General features: G+C 38.9%; 1 protein-coding gene across 1 annotated transcript in view; it reads right to left on the bottom strand.

Moving 5' to 3' along the window:
• ptc (protein patched) overlaps window positions 1–19,509 on the bottom strand; it is a 129,212-nt gene extending 109,703 nt beyond the window's left edge. Inside the window, exon 1 of the mRNA XM_083132749.1 lies at window positions 19,399–19,509. Coding sequence (XP_082988875.1) covers window positions 19,399–19,461 — 63 coding nt within the window. The 5' untranslated portion in view covers window positions 19,462–19,509. The remainder of the gene's footprint in view (window positions 1–19,398) is intronic.
• Between the last annotated feature and the right edge of the window lie 644 nt (window positions 19,510–20,153).

Genomic DNA, 20,153 nt, shown 5'->3' with positions numbered 1-20,153 from the left:
CATCGATCATACTTGCTCGCTGCTCCGCATGTGGTGGATCCTTTGCCATGGTTACGACCTCGAGCGCTTTGTCATTATGAATAGAAAACGGACAATTTACCAATTATCTGTTGACTTCTCCAAATGGAAGCCCAACATTGCCACCCTGCGTGTATATATTTAGTAGTGATGTTGAAATTGTTTGACACTTCTGGTTTCAGTTTTCAAAAAAATAAACGGTTCAGTGAAAACCGAAAAACGGTTTAGTGAAAACCGAAAAACGGTTTTGTGAAAACCGGAACAACTGCTTAGAAAATTTCAAAAACTGTTCGCGAAAGATGAAAAACTGTTTTCAAAAGAAGACCAACGCTTTGGTGGCCAGGGGGTTGGTGCTGAGTGAAAATGTATTATCAATAAAATAATACTCTTAATAGGGTTGCAATGAAACCATACAGAATTTATTTCAAACAAAAAGGTAAAGGTAAAGTGTTCCCCTGTGCATAGCACCACGCCATGAAGGCGTATAGGGGGTGTGGGGGTAACGCCCCACACTTTCTTGATCCGGTCGTGAGTGGGGGTGATGTGATCAGCAAATGATGGCTTTATGACCTACGATCTCGCCAGAAGTCCCGGACTGAGTTCTGGCCTGCATATGAATGTTGGTGGTGACAGGCGTACACAGGAATTTTATGTGGGGGGAGGGTCTTCAACCAAATTAAAAATATGAAAAACTGGTCTGGTTCTTATTCTCAAGCAATAAATTTGGTACGGGATAAATTGAAAGTGCTACAAAAGAGTGCAACGAGTGATAAATGCTGACGTGCCGTTCCAAACAATGATTTCTGTTATTTGACAATGATACAAGGATGAGAAATTTCCCATTATACAATTGTGGGGAAAAAAGTAAGTTTCTGAATAATATGATGGCCCCCAAAGGGTGGGGAGGGGTCTGACCCCTACTCCCCTCATTCGGTGCGCCCATTGGTAGGGACATATGTATATGTACAATTATATACATTACGTATTATTACATATATACATGTATGCGTGTGTGTGTGTGTGTGTGTGTGTGTGTGTGTATATATATATATATATATATATATATATATATATATATATATATATATATATATATATATATATATATATATATATATATATATATATATATATATATATATAGGTGGCCGCGGTGGCTCAGTTGGTAAAGCATCTGACTACCATGCTCAAGGTCCCGGGTTCGATCCCCGGCCGGTTCAAATCCGGGAACTTTTCTAACGGTGGAAGCGGCCCCGGCGCCCACCCAGCGTCGAATAACATGGGTACCTGGGGGAAACCCTGGGGGGTACAGGCGGTCAGGGGCGTGATGCTGATCACATCACCCCCACTCACGACCGGATCAAGAAAGTGTAGGGCGTTACCCCCACACCCCCTATACGCCTTCATGGCGTGGTGCTATGCACAGGGGAACACTTTACCTTTATATATATATATATATATATATATATATATATATATATATATATATATATATATATATATACTACACGTATGTATGACCATTAGGGAAAGATATTTAGAGAAAGGAAAGGAGGTGTTTGTAGTATTTGTAGACCTGGAGAAAGCCTTTGATAGAGTGAACTTTCAGAAATTCTGAAGAAAATTCGGGTAGATTGGAAAGAGAGGGGACTTCTAAGCAACTTATACATGAATCAACGAGTTAAAGTGAGAACAGGAGACGAAATGACAGAAGGCTGTGAAATTGGAAGAAGAGTACGACAAGGATGCTGCCTATCGCCTCCTTTGTTTAATATCTATTTAGAAGATATAGTGAAAAATTGCCTCCAGGGAACAGGAGGTGTCAAATTGGGAAGAAGAATAAACTGCATAAGATTTGCTGATGACATGGCATTATTCGCTGAGGATGAAATAACCATAAATAGTATGTTAGAAGAGTTAAACAGCAGCTGTGAGCAGTATGGGATGAAGATTAATGTAAAGAAGACAAAGGCAATGGTTATAGGACGGAAACCAAGGAATATTAATGTGAGAGCAAACAGTGAAAGAATCCAGCAAGTGGATAGCTTCAAGTACCTCGGATGCACTATAAGCAGTGACATGAGCTGCAAACAAGAAGTGAAAATGAGAATCGCAATAGCAAAAGAAGCTTTCAATAGAAGAAAAAATGTTTTTTTGTGGACCCATGGACATAGGTCTAAGGAAGAGATTACTGAAATGTTTTGTGTAGCACTGTATGGTGCAGAAACCTGGACGTTGAGAAGAAATGAAGAGAAACGACTCGAAGCTTTAGAAATGTGGACATGGCGAAAAATGGAGCGTGTAAAATGGACGGACAAGGTAAGAAACGAAGCCGTACTGAAAAGAATTAGTGAAAAAATATCTATACTGGAGAACATCAAGAAGAGGAAAAGAAACTGGTTAGGACACTGTCTAAGAAGAAACTGCCTGCTAAGAGATGCCTTGGAGGGAATGGTTGAAGGAAGAAAAGTCCGTGGAAGAAAGAGATATCAGCTTATGGACGATATTAAATTAACTGGGTCGTATGCTATTACGAAGCGTAAGGCAGAGAACAGGGAAAGCTGGAGATTGCAGTGAAAAACCTGCCAATTAGGCAGAAAACAATGAATGAATGAATGAATGAATATGAGTGTGTGTCTGTGTGTGTGTGTGTGTGTGTGGTGTGTGTGTTTGTAGATTTTTCCAAGTTGTAAAGTGAAGGCACAATATGCACCATGGTAATAATTCTCCTTTAAAAGAACGATGAAATTACATATTGATAGCACAACGTTTTCTTCCCAAAACTGAGAGGTCAGACGATCTTCCTGGAGGTCACCACTGTAATAAAATTAAACAGTTGTATTTCACTGAGAACTACTTCTGCTTTCAGAATTAAATGAAATTTGCATGTTTAGAGCAGTGTGTATAAGAACATATCATCTGTCAATTACTTTACAACATTTCTTGTCAATCGTGGATATTCAAGTAGCGCTTCCTACATTTGCGGCTGATTTATGAAACTCGTGCAGGGAGGGGATTACTTGTAACGAGAGTGAAATCGTTAACACGACACGCATTCATTAGCGATAACGCATATGACGTCACCGGTCTGTTCTCGAAGAAAGGGAGAAGCTTGGAGATGTCCGCTCATTAGGTCGAAAGGAATACAAGACGTCGCTATCGACTCTTCATTTATCATTTCTTACATTTACACGGCTCCTTCCCTCTTTCGGCCAGGCAGTTCTTGACGTTGGGATGATCAGTGAGTAATCAATTACGAAGACGCACCGTTGCCACGTTACCATGTTTCTTGCAACCAGGCACGTACCTAAAAATATATTTCGGGGGATCTGAACCAAGCGTATCAGAAATAATAATAATAATGTTGAATTGAAAGAATTTAATTAAATATTAATAAATTAATAATATTGAATTTCATCATTACATCAATAAGTAAAAAGATTGTATAAGAATATACATGAAACAGCGTGTACTTAAGATCGCAAAAATTTGAATAAAAACAAGGAAATCATTGTCAAATAGATAAAGAATTGCAAATCTATTGAACAATAATAAAGGATGTTAAATCGAGTTAGCGAAAAGTAAAGTTCCTGATTAATATTTTATGCGTGTTATCATAAGTAGTGGTGTGCATAAATCTTATTTGGTACTGGCCTTCAAAGCAGTATGATCCCAATTTAATATTACTTGTCTTCCAAGTTTAGAACAAATAAATAACCCTCGATTATACAAGGAATGTTAAAAAGTACGTTTTCATTATTATATTATATTTAAGTACTTTCGGGAGTTCCAGGCCAACTGGAACCCACTAAATACGCCTGCTTACAATTACGAGACGAGACTTCGATCGGTATCCTCGTCTCGCCCAGTGATGCTCCTAACAGGGAATTGTACAGGAAACACGGAATTGTTTGCGGGCCTAAAATTACAGGAAAGGGGAAAAGGGAGAAGCATCCAAAAAGTGCAAGAAACAGGGGAATTAGACGTCATGCATTTACCCTAAACAATTGCTTATTTTGACTCACGGTTGGTTCTGTCTTTCCTCTTCTAGTGGAGTAATATTGTCTTTCGTTTCAATCTGAAGAACAGTTTCTACGTCCAGCCAGATGCAAGGGCCCGAAACTGTCCTCCCCCACTGACATTTCGCGTGTCGCTGGAGAAAGAGATGTCTGTGCGTTGGATGGTTGTAGGAGGGGGAGAAAACTTAGCGTTACGCTTATGGGAGTATTATTTTACTTGTTCTCTTGGGTATATGAAACCGATGCACAGTGTGGTATTTTCGTAATCTAGCTGGACAAAATTATTTACCTTCAATATGTAAGTTATATATGCTGTAAAGTGTTGTAGATGAAATACAAAAGCACTGCCAAGGGTTGAGACATATATTTCAAGAAAATATCTCATACTAACAATAAAATATATGACGATTATTGGCGTTAATTACATCCACTGTTTTCTTGGCAAACACAAACTTGATGGGATGACAATATCTAGTAGAAGATGGGGAAGGGTTTTACCATATGACGTGTTTGAGGTTTTGGCTATTCACTGAATACAATTGAATACTGTATTCACCATTGATAGGCTAAACAAACTTTCGTCAGTGGAATTTTTATCAGAAAATTTTTGCTTATATCTATTTTGTTCGGCCCCATCGCAACCCCACTTCACAATTAGTTCTAAAGTCTTCAAGTCTGTAATACAATTCAAGACATCTTCTTGTACTTTGCACAAACGCGTAATAGTGTAATCTAGAAGAGATTGCAGTTTTATTTCTGCGAACGTTTCTGTTACAGTAATGTCACTAGGTTAGCACAACTGTTTTGCCGCTTGGACTTTCTTATAACTAGGATAAATATTTTACTTTAATTGGTTAGTTGTATGGCGTATTGCGTTACATTGATGTGTAGAGAGATTCGCATCGACCATTAATGCCAGGGCTTGGTCTTCCGACAGTCCACTTTGTTTTGGGCATACCAAACAGTTCAGCCCTATTTTTATCTTTGTCCCTCTTCTAGGCGAAAATTGACAAAGCTCTTTTACAATTGCTGCTGAATTACTTTTGCCTTCCTTCCGAAGCTGGAATTGGGCTGCTAATGATATATATCTCTTCCTGATTCGATGTTTCGAGGATGTGTTGAATTCGCCTTTCTTCTGTTTTATCACTAGCACCCTCAAACTCTTTTTGCGGTCTTCCGACCCTTCTACTTGGTCCAGGTAGTGAAACACTTTCGACACTTTCAGTAATAATATCAGGAAGTGATATATATTGTTCTATCCACAAAGAATACTTTTTAAAAAAGCGTTCTCTATGTCTTCCGGACTTGAACCACTTTTGTTCTATTTTTTGGCTTACACTTCTGATTGTTACTTTTAAACGTTTTATAATATCTTCCGAAAAGGACGAGGCACCACATTCTTTCATTATATAATTTAACAAAGCATCCGTTCTTGATTCTTTGGCGTTAGTATACCATACGTAGAAAACATTCCGCAGTGAAATTTGCGTAGTCATTCTTTAATTTTAAAAAAAGTGTATGAGTGTCGCAAACATTCGCAAACAAATTAACATCATTTGTGCAGGTACAAGTAACTCTTTCAGAAAACTAGGATAACAGATCTGTATAATGCGATATAATGTACTAAAACTCTAGTCCAAACTGACTTACACGTTTTCTCATACAAAAATAAACGTGACTTTTTCTGATGGTGCCCATACTTCAACTAAAACATATAATAATACACCAACAAATGTAACCTTACGTTGAAACACGAAAGAAAATAAGAACACCACACAATCACCACTAGCACACAGAAACAGACCGTACTCATCGAGCAAACTCAGACGAATGACGCTATCGCTTGCAGTACTTGGCAGGCGGAACTCAGGTGGTCGGCTAGTGAGACCCTTTTTTCTATTGTTCAGTGTGATTTATTGGAATACAGAGCCTAGTTTCATGTAATATGGTTCAACTCCTTTGCAAATTAACAAGTATTTAACCCATGTAGCCAAATGCGAAAATTGACTTTTGTCCAGCTAGATTACGAAAATGCCACACTGTGCGATGGTGTAGAAAAACACATGGACGGAAAGACGACAGGTGGAAGAGTTTGTGTTGGGAAAAGTCGACACTTCCATTCGATTAGCAGTAAGTTGAAGTCGTTTGCCCATAACGAATACTTATTCATCATATTTTAACAGATCGTATATAGCTTAGTAATAAACTTTAAAAACCGCTTCCACTTACAACATAAGGAGAAATTCATACTCTCTTGTACTATGTATTGTTCATTTTTTCAGTATCAGCACTCATTCCGACGGTGTTAAATAAACGCATAACTGATGCGAAACTGTCATTCTTCGCATCTCCACGGTAGAATTCGATCATAGTAGAAATGTTAAGAAAATGCCAAGGATAATGCTTTCGTGTAAAGAGGTCTAAGAAGTTTAAACATCACATTTGTATTTGGATAATAAAAATATGTTCACTCGAGGGTGGGATAAACATTAAATATAAATAGTAGGGTTGAGCCGATACCAGTTTGAACCGATACCGATGTCGACACCGATACTTGAAAATTGTAATAATTAAAAGTTATTCAAAATATTCATTAACAATAGTGTGTAAGAATTGCACTCTAAATATATGCATCAATTGACGAAGATATTAGCTTCAAAATAGACAAAAATTATATTAGGATAGTGAATTACATGTTTTGTCATCAAAATATTAAGTTTTTCACACAAAACTGGTGCAGTTTAAAGAGAAACTTCTAATTTTGCATAATTTCGAGGATACTAAGACTCCGCAAAAGACTCGAGAGGCATTTTTGCGGGGTTTGTGAAAGACCAAAATGCCGGAAGAGTATCGTTTGTTATCGGTAAACAAATTCTAACCGATACTTTCTGATACCGATACCACTGGTATTGGCCGATCGGCTCAGCCCTAATAAATAGTTAACCAAACACAATTTCGGTTAACGCGAAAGTATGCGTTTAGAATATAACATAATGTAAATAAATAAATAAAGAAACAATCATATGCAGTGGCGTAGCCTTATAGTACGCCCGTACGCCAAGCGTTCCCAGATTTAAAATTTCAAAAATGCTTAAATGCTGTGATTATAAAGTAAAACGTGACTAATTTCATATATGTTTGACCTTCATGGCATTATAATAGCTATTTTTCGCGATCCCCTTGCAACGCTCCACTCTCAACACTCATTCTAGCATCTCTTTTCAATGCCTTTCCCGGCCGGACGCCGAGCAGGTTCGGCGTACAGAACTCTATATTCCTTGCTGCCTTTCTGGAGGGAAAGCTTCGATTTCTACAGCACGTGCGTAAATGGCCTCTCTTACGCCCGCGTACGAGAGGTCTACCGTGATTGGTTCATGTGACCCTTCCTGCCTTCTGAAGCAGACGACAGCGGCAGAATTCCTACCCGTTCTTCGTTCTTCGCGCTCATGCAACGCGTGCTATGTGATGCTACAATACGCAATATTGACTGACGTAACTTTACCAATCTCAAATATACTGCTTCTTAATGGCCACTGCATTGTATAATTTATCGCACGAACAGCTATGTGTATTAGAAACTAAAAGATCAACACAGTTTTTGTCAAATAAGTTGGTGAAGTCCTCGTAGTAGAAATTCAGCCTGTGGCTGCTCTACCACTTAACCCGCAAAACTATTATTTTTTTATTGTATTTTTTCGTTATTATCTAACTACTTAATATTGTGTGAATGGAAATGTTTAGCATTCATTTGAAAACTCTTAACATCGAATGGTCTCTGGACAAAATTATTTTAAAATGTTTATCAGCATTCTCAAGATGTAATAAACAGTGGTCTGAATTACTAATCGGCACTGTTACGTCAGTAGAGTGTACGATATTTGGATCATTCACTCTGCTTTTCACAGTGCGCCAAGACGACAGAGGTCCCTGGTTCGAATCCCGGCGTGAGCACGGGTGTTCTTTGTCAGTGTCCCTTCATCAATATCATCACTCATATTCATATTCGCAATTAACCAAAAGTGGTAGAAAAGCGAAATAAAATAAACCAAATCAATCAGTAGTTGGATCGCCCACAACAATGACGTCTACTGTTGTGCAGAAGCGCTTGTGATTCAGGTAGGTTTTTAATGACTTGCGTCATGCAGAAAGATATAAAAAAAGGTATAGAACACCAGAGTTCAAAACATCTGTGGCATATTGAGGCATCTAATTTTCTAGCTAAAATATGCAATGATGATGTTTTATTGAAAACCCAGCTTACTTCAGGCAAATAATACCTGTGGCGACTAATACCATAAGTAAATTATTAAGCAACAAAGGGCCGACTCTTCCTTCGGACTTGGTGTTCCCACCCGAAATGTCCATGCTACGCCACTGATCATATGGTAATTAGATTACAATCGCTGTTTGTTCGGCAGAAGAATTGTAATACCACGACTCAGGAAAAGTAACATAATTTGCGAGATATTCTTTCCGGATTCAACGATTTAATTTTGCAGGGGCCACCTATAGTCGTGGTCGGGCCATGTTTATAGCACAACTATTTCCTGGTGATAGAAAAAGAAGACACTGAATTAAACTGTGCGGTCAAGTAGCAGTTAAGAAAATATTCGAACCTTCCTTCCACACTGGCATACACCAAAAGCCTTTCAGCTCGCGCTGCAGTGTATAAAAAACATCCTCATTCGATTTAAAAACTCATCGCGTCTTGGGAGTCGCTTACTCAAATAAACACAGGCAGCAAGAACAGATGCGCCCTGTGTATAGACCCCGTGCGTTCCCAAACCTTATAAACTAGTCATTGATGAACAATATTCTGGAGATCAGGACTTGGAAACACTGAATTATTGAAGGGGAAGATGATAGTATCTAGAACATCATTATTGGAAGATCATTGTGACTTGTGATCACGGTGGATAAAAATCACGATTTTTATCTAAAAAATTATTTTTGTTGATTTTTATTTAAACCGATTTTTTCTATTTTTTTTAAAAAAAAACATGAATAAAATTGCTTGCATGGTTTTTGGCACAATGCACATAGATATATATGTTTTTCATAGAAAGGCTTTTTTTAGTAAATGTGTAAAATATTTGAACAGTTTGATTAAAGCAAATAAAATATATACGTAAACATACATTTTTCTGTTTCTGATACTGTAACTACTATGGAAATGTTTGTTGATTGTTAATGAAACTAATAATAATTTCAGTAACTTTTCTTCCAGTGAAAATAAAACATTCTGGATGTACTCTTTAATTGTAACTTAAAATATTAACTTAAATATTTTTATAGTCTTCGTAGCTGAATTTTGGAGATTTTTTTAATGGTAGTTCGAAAAATATCAGCTGTCATGTTTATTTACAGTTTAATGATATTGACACTATTTGTGGTTTAACATGATTAGTATTTGTATATTTTTCTACACAAAATGTTTACAATGTTTGCCCACAATATTATTAAATTTTAAATCAAGAGAAATCCTGTTTACATTTCCTTTCGCATGAGCTTTACACCATCAGTACATTCTTATTTCCTTTATTTTCCTATCATAGAACCTAATAATCACCATTAAATGATTCCGAGATTAATATACTTTCACCAAAAGTGTTTCTCATATCTACAAAATCCTTATGTACGTTATTCTATAAATTATTTATTTAGAGTGATTTAAATCAGTGCTTGTGAGTATTCTCTGAAGAATAAATGTTGGTAATGAACATATTGTATTTTTCTTAATTCGCATCGCTTTTATTCCCATGGGGACTACGAGTAATCGCGACAATTAGGATTATTTGATGGAATTGATGAACGGACACTCAAAAGGAAACTACCATACTCGGGCCAGGATTCGAACTTGGAACTATTGGTATAGATCCACCATCCCATTTGAAACCCTGGCACGTGAGCAGTGGTGCTAGTGTCGCTAGTGTAAGTTGAGAGGAAGCCTGTAGTTCGCATATTTTCCGAGGTTTCAGACGTCTTGACGCTTGTATACAGTGTTGCCACATGAAGGGAAATTTCCCTTTTTGAAGGGAAATTTGGAGCTAATTTTAAGTGAAAAGGTAAAAGGGAAATCGGATGAAAAATAGCGAATTTTCAGGGAAATTTTAAGACAGATTTAACATTAATTATATTAAACATTATAAGAGATTCCAGTTTTGAAAACAAGAACTTTATTTTTTTAAATTTTGTCGTATAGTTTGTTCTGATAGGAAGGGTGGAATTTGGGTTGGTCCACATCTGGCTACCGTTTGGGCCGGAGGTTATTGACCATTCACCCTTATGTCCCGGCTTTTGGAGTGGGAGTCTGTGGGTATTGTTACGTAAAGCTTTCCGCGGTTCTCTGAATTTTGCTTCAAACAGTGCAAGTGCAAAACATAAAGTTCTCTTTGTCGCAAACTATCTTTATTTCAATCTTCATTGGCTGGTGGAAGGTTGTGCCCGTCTTGGACAATGGAAGAACAAGGGGAGCAAATATATATATTTTTAATAAAACGTGTATACACATGCGGCGAATTTTAAAAAATTGATGGGGAGGCAAAAATGTGATTTTCCACACAAACTCTTCATATTTAAAGGAAGTGACGTTTCATCGGCGCCTTACTAGAACAGCATTTTGTGTAGAATATTTATAATTTTCTTCTGATGGTGTGATGAAGCCAAGGGACTTTGGCCTCCCTAAATCCAATCTCTGTTTGCGAGTTTTGCTTTTTACTTAAGAAAATCTTCAGTTGCCAACTTTTACATAGTTTTAGCTTTCATCATAAAACGAAAAAAATTGGCTTGGTTTAGCAATAAAATCTAAATCTTCCAAAGAAAACTTTAGAAGTTATTGATTTGGTTTATGTCAATTCACTTTTCTGCCGCTTTTGGCTAATTGCGATGTGATGATATGATGAAATTCATGAATGCACACTCACAATCAGCCATGCCCAGGCAGGGATTCGAATCCGGGACCGTAGCATTTAAAAGTTAAATTGTTTAACGTTTTATACATACATACGAACATGGGTCAACGATAATATTTATTATTATTATTAATTCTTTAGATGAAGGGAAAAAATGGGCGAAAAAGGGAAATTTTACCCCTTGGAAAGGGAAATTGTGCTTACAGATTGTGGCAACGCTGCTTGTATAGCGCGATATCTGAGAGGACCACTCAACGCCTCAGTCACCGAGGTGGCATATTTCAAAATATTATAATATCGTGTAGGGATGGTATCGAGACGAGGCGAGAATTAGCAGCGTCTCCGTCTCGTCTCGATTGAACATGTCTCGTTCTAGCTCGGTCTCGACAGGCAGGTCTCGTCTCGAGTATAGAATGACATATACAGCACGCACCTTTTCAGAGTGTATAGAGATCAAGAACAAAAAAACTTTCCTGCTTAAAGTTCTTTTCCGTTTCAACGCTACGAGCGTCGTAACTTTTATCCTGAATATATGCAACCGCACAATAAGACTCACAATTGACACTAATGGATTGAGTTTGTAATTAATATAAACACAATATAATATGTTTTATTTATAAATAATGAGGTAGAAATTCGTTTTACATGCCTGAAAAAGTCAGTAAATTTGGTTTAAGCAGAATTTTCAAAGTCTCGAACGAGAACGAGAGTCTCGGACACTAAGCTTCTGTCCTGTCTCGACTTCATAGAGATCTGTCTCCTTCTCGGTCTCGTTTCCACAAATTTCAAATAATCTGTTCTCGTTCTTTCTACAATGCTATCTCGATATCGCCCGCAGTTTTACTTTTATAAGAAATTGTATTTTTGAACTACAGTATTCTATGGTGTATAATACATCTAAATCAAATAGTAGCTTCAATTTGGCACTGTAATGGCGTATTTTGAATTGCCTTCTGTTAGGTAGGTCAAAATGCTTAAAAAGTAAATATGAAAACAAAAATATCTGATGCCTCCTCCCCCACTCCTCTCCAAGATTTTATTCAATTCGACAGCTGCCGATTTTGAGACACTAAACTTCAGAACTAATAGTAAATAACTAGGCATGTCCAGTATCGTGTACATTACTAAAAATAAATTCTGAATTAAACAAGGAACATTTTTCTGTTATCAAGTCTCCTCTGCTGAGCCAAGAAAATGCAAAACATGCATAAAGCATTAGGGTCATTATTTATTTATTTTTGAATTGAAATGTGATTAACAGAATACCTCAGGCCAGAATTAGGAAGAAATTATAATTATTATGATAGATGGCATTCGGTTTTACAATATTAAGGAAATTCAATCCTCACGAAATGTTTGGAATATTGTTATATTAGACAATAGGTGATAGGCACAGCCTTGGAATGCAACAACACGTGGCATCTGTCTGTTTGCTGGACGTTCTTGTGTCTTCGCTGACATATGCCACCATTCCTATCACGCCTAATATAACAATATTCCAAACTTTTGGTGGGGAATATTCCTATAATAAGCATCCATGTTTTATACCAATGAAATAAAGGATACAGTACTGAGATACGAATAAAATAGAGAATGGATATAATGTATGCATAAACCTAGCATTTTGAAGGGGCGATCGCCCCCATCGCCCTCCCCGTGGATCCGCGCCTGCTTGTCCCCTCGCTTCGGTCCGATGGGAACAGAGGGGGCGGGGACGCCGAACATCGAATAAGCCACAGGATGTCATTCGCTTGAGGTTCATTATACCTGATTGTTTGCAATGGGACAACTCGTGAAAGCATCGCATTGCTCCCAGGACAAAACACTGTCGTCAATCTGTCAAGAGGGACAAAAAGGGACCACCAGCGAAGAAGGAGAAAACGACTACATATGTTCGTTAAAACACATCCATCAGATTTATACTGACACTGCTCTACTAATTAGACCACCTGTTTCCGTACTTCGTATTTTACAGCCAGGATTTTAACAACGTCATGACAGCCAGTTACTCTCACCCCCCTCCCCTCCCCTCCCGTTAAACAACAACAGAAAAAAGAAGAGAGACGGGTACTGCATTTCAAGAATTGAATTGTTTGAATCCGGAATGTTAAATATTAGCGTTTCTTGTTGAAAGAAGTCAACATTCACTAGTACAACATTCTTGGTCGTTGGTATTTCCTTGATTTGATGGCTCCAGGCTCGAGTTTGAAGATTTATTTATGAACTTATCGTGTGCCATTGCGAATGCACGACTTGTGGTCGCAGAAAATTGATGTTTTACAACAATCTGGTTTGCTTGAAAATAAGTCTCTCCAGCTGTACTGCGTTAGGCTTTCCGCATCGTGTGTGAAGCCTGCGTTACATGTAACAGTTTTTCGCTGGGCCGACCGATGTCACCTTTGAAGTTCCCGGGTTTGAATCCAGGACTGGGCATGGCGATGTTCTTTGTGAGTGCTTAAACCGCGCGTAGTAATTGCAAATGCAATTCATGCGTGGTAACACATATTTAAGGTGAACATTCCATTTTTCGGTGGGTCGTATACTCACCTCAATTAGTACCCCGGCAGTTTGTTTCTTTATACATCATATTTGCAAAAGATACAATTCAACCTACACGTGTATCAATATACGCTGTATAAAACACACCTTACTACTAACTTCGTTGACCCTGTACTGTCGAAATGAGCCACCAAACATGTACAGTGACACTTACTTACGTTGTTTGCACTGTATATTTCGATTGATTGATTGATTGACTTGGTGTTTTAAGTCCACTTTATGCACAGTAAGGCTAATCGGGACTGGGCCTACAGTTTAAAGTGGGATCCGAACCACTTAGTGCCTCCACCGGGTTTCGAACCCGGGACCCCTTGATTACAAGGCGACGACGCTACCACTGCGCCATCGGGGAGGCCCTGTATATTTCGAGACCGAGACTTGAACATCAAGTCTTCAGGTCTCGATCTTACAGAGGCCTGTCTCGATTATTACAATCGCGTTCGATTGTATCCGTATAATTGAATATTTCATGGCATTTTCGGGGAAGGGTAATCACTTTACTTGACATCAAATAGGATGATCGCTATTTACCACCACATTATAACTGACGACTTCTTAATTCTAGTCGTCTTTGGAGGGGGCCAATGGCTTCCCCCCTCTTTACCCGGCCATGAAAGACCGTAGCGTACCGAAAGGGGATTATACACAATTTACACTCGGCGACCTTTGGGCTAGGCATTTCCCCCATTTCCTTCCACATTCCTGGCCATGGGCGGGCCTTTGCCACCCAAAGCCAAAACGACCTTGCCACCTCGAGAGTTCAGCAGCAACCACACTTTCACCTCACACGAAAGCAACCAACAATGAAGATCGTACACTTCGTAAAGCATGTCATAAATCTCATACTACAGAGTGTCCCAAAATAGTGTTTACATTCTTTGAACGTTAATAACAGCAAGTCTGAACTTTTTTTTATGTCACATACATGATCATTGGCAGAATTACATCGTCTGAATTACACAGAGACAAAGAGCATATATGATTTTCACGGGAAGAGAAGCACATGTCATCAAGTGTCCGTGGCTTTGTGGCATACAAATCGTTCTTCAGGCAGAAGTCTAACGGTGTTAAATCGGGAGATCTTGTTGGAAACATTTCTCACCTCTGCCAATTTGTGTCTGCCGCCTGGCACGCTGTGACGGAACTAAAACCACAGAATACCTGCACGCGCTCACACACACTCAACGTTGACATTGCAGCTTCAAGTACAAATGAGTTCAATCATGTTAACTTTAATCGTTTCTCTGTTATAAACGTTCAAAGATTGTAAACATTATTTTGGGACACTCTGTATTGCAGAATGTATATAGGTGGTTGATTCTCATACGTCTTTCTGCCAATTTAAATATGGAGGAGGGAACGGAATTATTGAATGGATAACAATGGGCGGGCTGGAAGCACGAGGGAGGGATCACTTGAATCCCCTCAAATGAGGAAAAGTTGTCTACTTACTCTTCTCTTTTTTATTTGTATTTCTACTCGTTATTTGGTGTCCTTTTTCTCGCCTTGTGTTTACTGCCTCTCTCTGATCATTTCTTTTCCCGTTTTCTGTTTCGTTGCCGTCTTAATTATCTCCTTTTGTGTTATTGTCTTCCTTCCCCCTCTCTCTTTCATTGTATCTTTTATATTTATTTTCCTTGTTCTCTCTCTGTGTCTCTTTACTTTCTCTCTCTTTCTCTCAGGTCGTTATTATTTCAATCCCCTTCCCTTTTCGATCTCTCTCTCTCTTCTCTTTCTCTGTATTTCTCTTTGCTCTTTACTTCACTTCCTTTCTCGTACACTCTCTCTCTTTGCATCTTTCTATAATTTATATACCTCTCTGTTTGTCTCAAAATTACGTATTGTTATTTTACTTCCTCCTCCTCTCTCTCTCTCTCTCGTTCTTTCTCTATCTCTGACTCAGTTTCTTATTATTCTACTCCACTTTTTCCTTTTCTCTCTCTCTCTCTCTCCATTGTTCGTATTTATTTGCATTATTTTCTTCTCTCTCTCTCTCTCCATTTTTTGTCTTTACTTACCAGGTTTTATCTCTCTCCCTCTCCCTTGTGTCACAGTCCCTTCTTATTCCACTCATATTTTTTCCCTCATCCTATCATCTTTATCCACCTTCCTTCCTTCTTATTTTCTATCTCTATCTATCTATCTATCTCTCTCTCTCTCTCTCATCTCCCTCAGTTCAATCCTGTTTTTCTTTTCTCTCTTCATAATTATTCCTGCCTCGTTTGATTCCTTCTTTTTTTTCTCTCTCTCTCTCTTATTTCTTTCTTTCTCTCATTGTCTACGTCTCCCTTTCTCTTAAAATGTTTTCATCTTCTGCTGACACGTAAACATGACGTCAAAATATCCCACTCAAGCACTTTTAACCTCCGTTACAAAAAAATTCTGCGACCGTGACTGCACAGGTTGTTTGTTCCTGTGGCGAAAGGACAACTTTCGCCCATTTCTTCTGGAAATGCTTTCTGGAAAAGGTCCATTACTCGAAGCTAACTTGGCGCCATGACAGACAGTCTTTCTCTTGCGTTTTTGTTTACCTTCCGAATGGGGAGCCAAATGAAAGACCCAGCAGGGAAATTTCCCTGGAACGGAAATTTTGGAAGCATGTTCTTTATGGGGGTACCAAAATTGGGTGGAAACCTGGACATTGTGCATTTAACCGTTACGTTATTGCCAATCGCTATGTTTATCTGCAACTATATTTCACATTGGCTTCGTTTGCCACTTGTTTTGAGATTTTACCCTTGATTGTAACTAGGGAAGAATGAGTTTGTTTGAGTTTTAGTGCTTTCAAGTCCACTTTATGCACAGATGGGCTAATCGGGACTGGACTTACAGTTTAAATGGGTTCCGAACCACTATGTGCCTCTACCGGGCTAGGAACCCGAGACCCCTTGATTACAAGCCGACGGCGACTACGCCCTTTTTAAACTGTTAAAAGCTTTAAACCAAATGTATCTGTTTTTCCAATTCTTGTATTTAAGAAAAGTTTAAACGATTAATTCACTGATTATACACTTTAGACACAATGTATATTTCTAATAGATCACGTCATGGGGAATTTCATGGTGGGAAAGGTGAGAAAGGAGCATAGCCACTGGAAGGGTCAAGGTGGGCTCTTGCCCACCGTGAAATGATTTTAATCCCATCTCCTGTCCAACCAACAGGATCATAATAACGTAGAGTAACAATCACACACACATATTGAGGAATATGAATGAATGAATACATTTAAAATTTTGGGTGCGTCAGTACTTTGACTATTTTGCACCCGTCACATGATACGGGGTCCAGCCCCTTACCTTATCTAAAGTATAACTAATAACACAACTGGAATGTCGGAGACTAAAATATTCTGACTTCAGTTAAAAGCAGAGGCTGTGAAGGGGCACTCGGCACAAGCAAGGAGAAAGCACAGGACAACAAACACACAGTTTTGCGAAGATTATACTGGCCGTACTACGTGGAAGTGAGTTTAACAATTGGGTGTAATACATGGAAGCGCCACCCCCTTAACCCCATATAGAGAAATATAATGAGGGGAAAAATAATGAGAGACGGAAAAGTTAGAAAGGCTAGAAGGGAAAGCAAGGATAATTAAAAAGAGAACTAGAGAAAGAGACATGGGAAGAAAAAGCCGAAAGAAGAAACAAAAGAAGAACTGAAGAAAGGACGACAGAAAAATATAGTATCAGAAAAGAAAAGACAGGAAAAGAGTGAATAACAGAGAAAGAAATAAAATAGCAGCCTTGACCAAAGAGGCAGAGCTCACGTGAAAGCAGGGTGAATCTCGTTTTGGCCGAGAGGAACTGAATCAAGTCTGTCTAACACAGAGGAATTTCAGTGCTTTAGAGCCTTGTGTGAACCTGTCATGAACTGGGTAGAGTATAACACAGATAAAATTAACATCCTGGATTCGACATTTTTCATCTTTCGTAATTTGAAGGCTGACACCATCACCACAGGTTCCGGATTCGAGGCTTGGCCTAGTTTTTGTTAAAACTTCACTTAATGCACTGATAGGCTAATCGGGACTAGGCCTCCAGTTTAAACCCCTATGTGCCCCCTCCCCACTAGTATTGAACCCGCAACAACTTGATTACAAGATCATGACGTTACCATTTCCATTACGTCTTAAATAACAAAGGAATGATGCAACGAATACAAATGAACGAAGCTTCGAACCTAATAAATATTATAGCTATCATCACTTATTGACTTAGAAACTCTATTTTGTAAAAGTTTCCCCAATGGCGTAGTAGAAACGTTGTCGTCATGTAATCAAGAAGTCCCAAGTTCAATACCCGGTGGAGGCACATAGTGGTTCGGATCCTACTTTCAACTATAGGTTCACTTCTGACTAGCCTTCTGTGAATAAAGTAGACTTAAAGCAAGAAATCAAATCTAATCCAATTTTGTAAATATCTACCATGTGGTAAAGATCCCTGAGCTGTAACCGTCTTACTATAAATCCCGGGTTCGAGTCCTGCCCTGGACATGGATTAGGTGAGTAACGCTTTTTAAATTTCTAGTAATCGGCTTTTCATCTCCACCGTCGCGATTAGCCAAATGTGCGAGGAAAGCGACGTTTACCGTAAAACTTGGTTGCGTTCCCGAAATGTAGCCTGAAATACGCCACTGGTTCTCCATCAGTTTAGGGATCCGAACCCGTTCCACGGTAGCCGACCTTCGGCAATGTGGTTATCAGAGCTTGAGGGCCCTCGGTTCGAATTCCGTCCTGGTCATGGGTGTTCTTTGGGAGCCTTCATCAATTTCATCCTCGCACTCCTTCATCGTCGCGATTATTCACAAGTGGTGGAAAAGTGAGTTAAATAACAAAAATCAATTCAAATCGTACAGCGGTTAAATTATGAGCAGTTACTAAAGAAAGAAGTAACACGTTACAAGTTATGTTCACTTCCAACAATAACGTGTCAACAACGTTACTCTATTCAGAAAGTAACACGTTACGTTGCTTTGTCTTACAATACAGACTAATAGGAAATTTCAAAGGACGCTGTACACACACACAATTCTAAGATCACATTCTTGCTGAAAACATATGTAATGTTTCTGAGGAAAGTAAAGCCGTTATTCTTTATTTGTAAAAAAAACCGGTTTTGATTAAGATAATCAATTAATCAGTTCTGAATTTAGAATTTAGCAAAGCACAGCATAAAGTAAGGATTACTTTTGAAAAATAAAACATTACCGTTACAATTACAGATACGGTTTTTGTAACACACTACTGACCACTAAGAGTACGCAGGATATATTTTTTACCCCGGAGGGGACTGAAATGGATAAGGAGTGGGCGTTATACATTACAAAATATTTTGTAATTATCATTTAACCGTTTTAAAAGCTGGCCCAAACCGACTTCCGTGGGGGAGTGATTATCTCAGCACGCTACGACGCCAGAGGCCCAGGGTTCGAATCCCGGCCTGGTCATGGCTGTTTTTTGTGAGTGTCCCTTCATCAGTTTCGTCGCGTCATCCCCCATTTCCATCTTTGCGATTAGCCAAAAGTGGCAGAAAAGCGAATTAAAATAAACCAGATCAATCAATCAATCAATCAAAACACGAAATCAATCAAAGACAAAAAAGATTATTGCGGTCATTACAAGGTGGGTTTGTATTTATCACTTCGGTTGTGTTGTGCTTTCATTTGAATATTTTTTTTCTAATTTCCAGGAGCGGTTGTTGCCTCATCAGCTCCCCCCTCCGTGCGCCAGTGATACTGAAGTAATTAGTTTTAAGTAAAGAAGCCTTACTGCCTTACACTACCCCCAAACTCTACTCAGCAATTGATACCAACTTTATAACATAATAAAAAGACATTTTATCTTCATCACAATCACAAAAAAAAGAAGAAAAACAAAGTAATGAACTACTTACCGAACTTTTGGGATCATCAACACATCCCGACCTCTCTAGGGATTTAGCCCGCTTCCAGATCATGTCACGTGTATAAAGCACTAACCGGCAGCCATTCTGACAGCACACTATTTCCACTGACAGGCAGCAACCTACTGGCACGGCGGGCAAGGATATCCTTCCCCGGCACCCATAACAGCGTTTTAGTTGAACCGCCGACCGCGTGATGTCGCCACTCGCACCTTGGCCATGAAGCCTTCTCCAATGTCATTCGAGAGAAAAATAGCCGGGTTCGATGAAGGCGGGTGATTTTCAGGAGGGAGGAACTCACCGATAGCTTAGTGTCTAAGGTTGTCGCCTTGTAAGAGTATCAGGCGCTGATCCACAGGGAGGGCAATAGGGCCGATCGCCCCTCCCCAATGAATATTTTAAGATTTTGTATACATTGTATTCAATCTGTGTTTTGCTTGTATCTCGGCAGTGGCGTCGATTAGGGGGAGCGCCAAGCGAGGGGCAGTTCCCCCCTCTTCGCCACTTTTGCCCCTACACTATGCTAAACATTTTTGGAACCCGATCGCCGCCACTGTATCTCAGTATTGTATATGTAAACTATCCTTTATTTTATTGGTGTAAAGCATTATGGATGATTGTATGGATAATCTGTAAATATTGTAATGTCGAATGTCATTATTATTTAGGCCGCGGTTATCTAGTCGGTAGGGTGTCTAACTTCCACTCAGGAGTCACGAGTTAGATTCCCTGGGAAGGTGGTTAGG

Source organism: Lepisma saccharinum, chromosome 1 (genome assembly GCF_977018435.1).
Source record: "Lepisma saccharinum chromosome 1, izLepSacc3.1, whole genome shotgun sequence".
In the NCBI taxonomy this organism is placed as follows: Eukaryota; Metazoa; Arthropoda; class Insecta; order Zygentoma; family Lepismatidae; genus Lepisma; species Lepisma saccharinum.
Note: the sequence above shows the minus strand (reverse complement) of the source record. Positions and strands in the feature narration are given on the sequence as shown.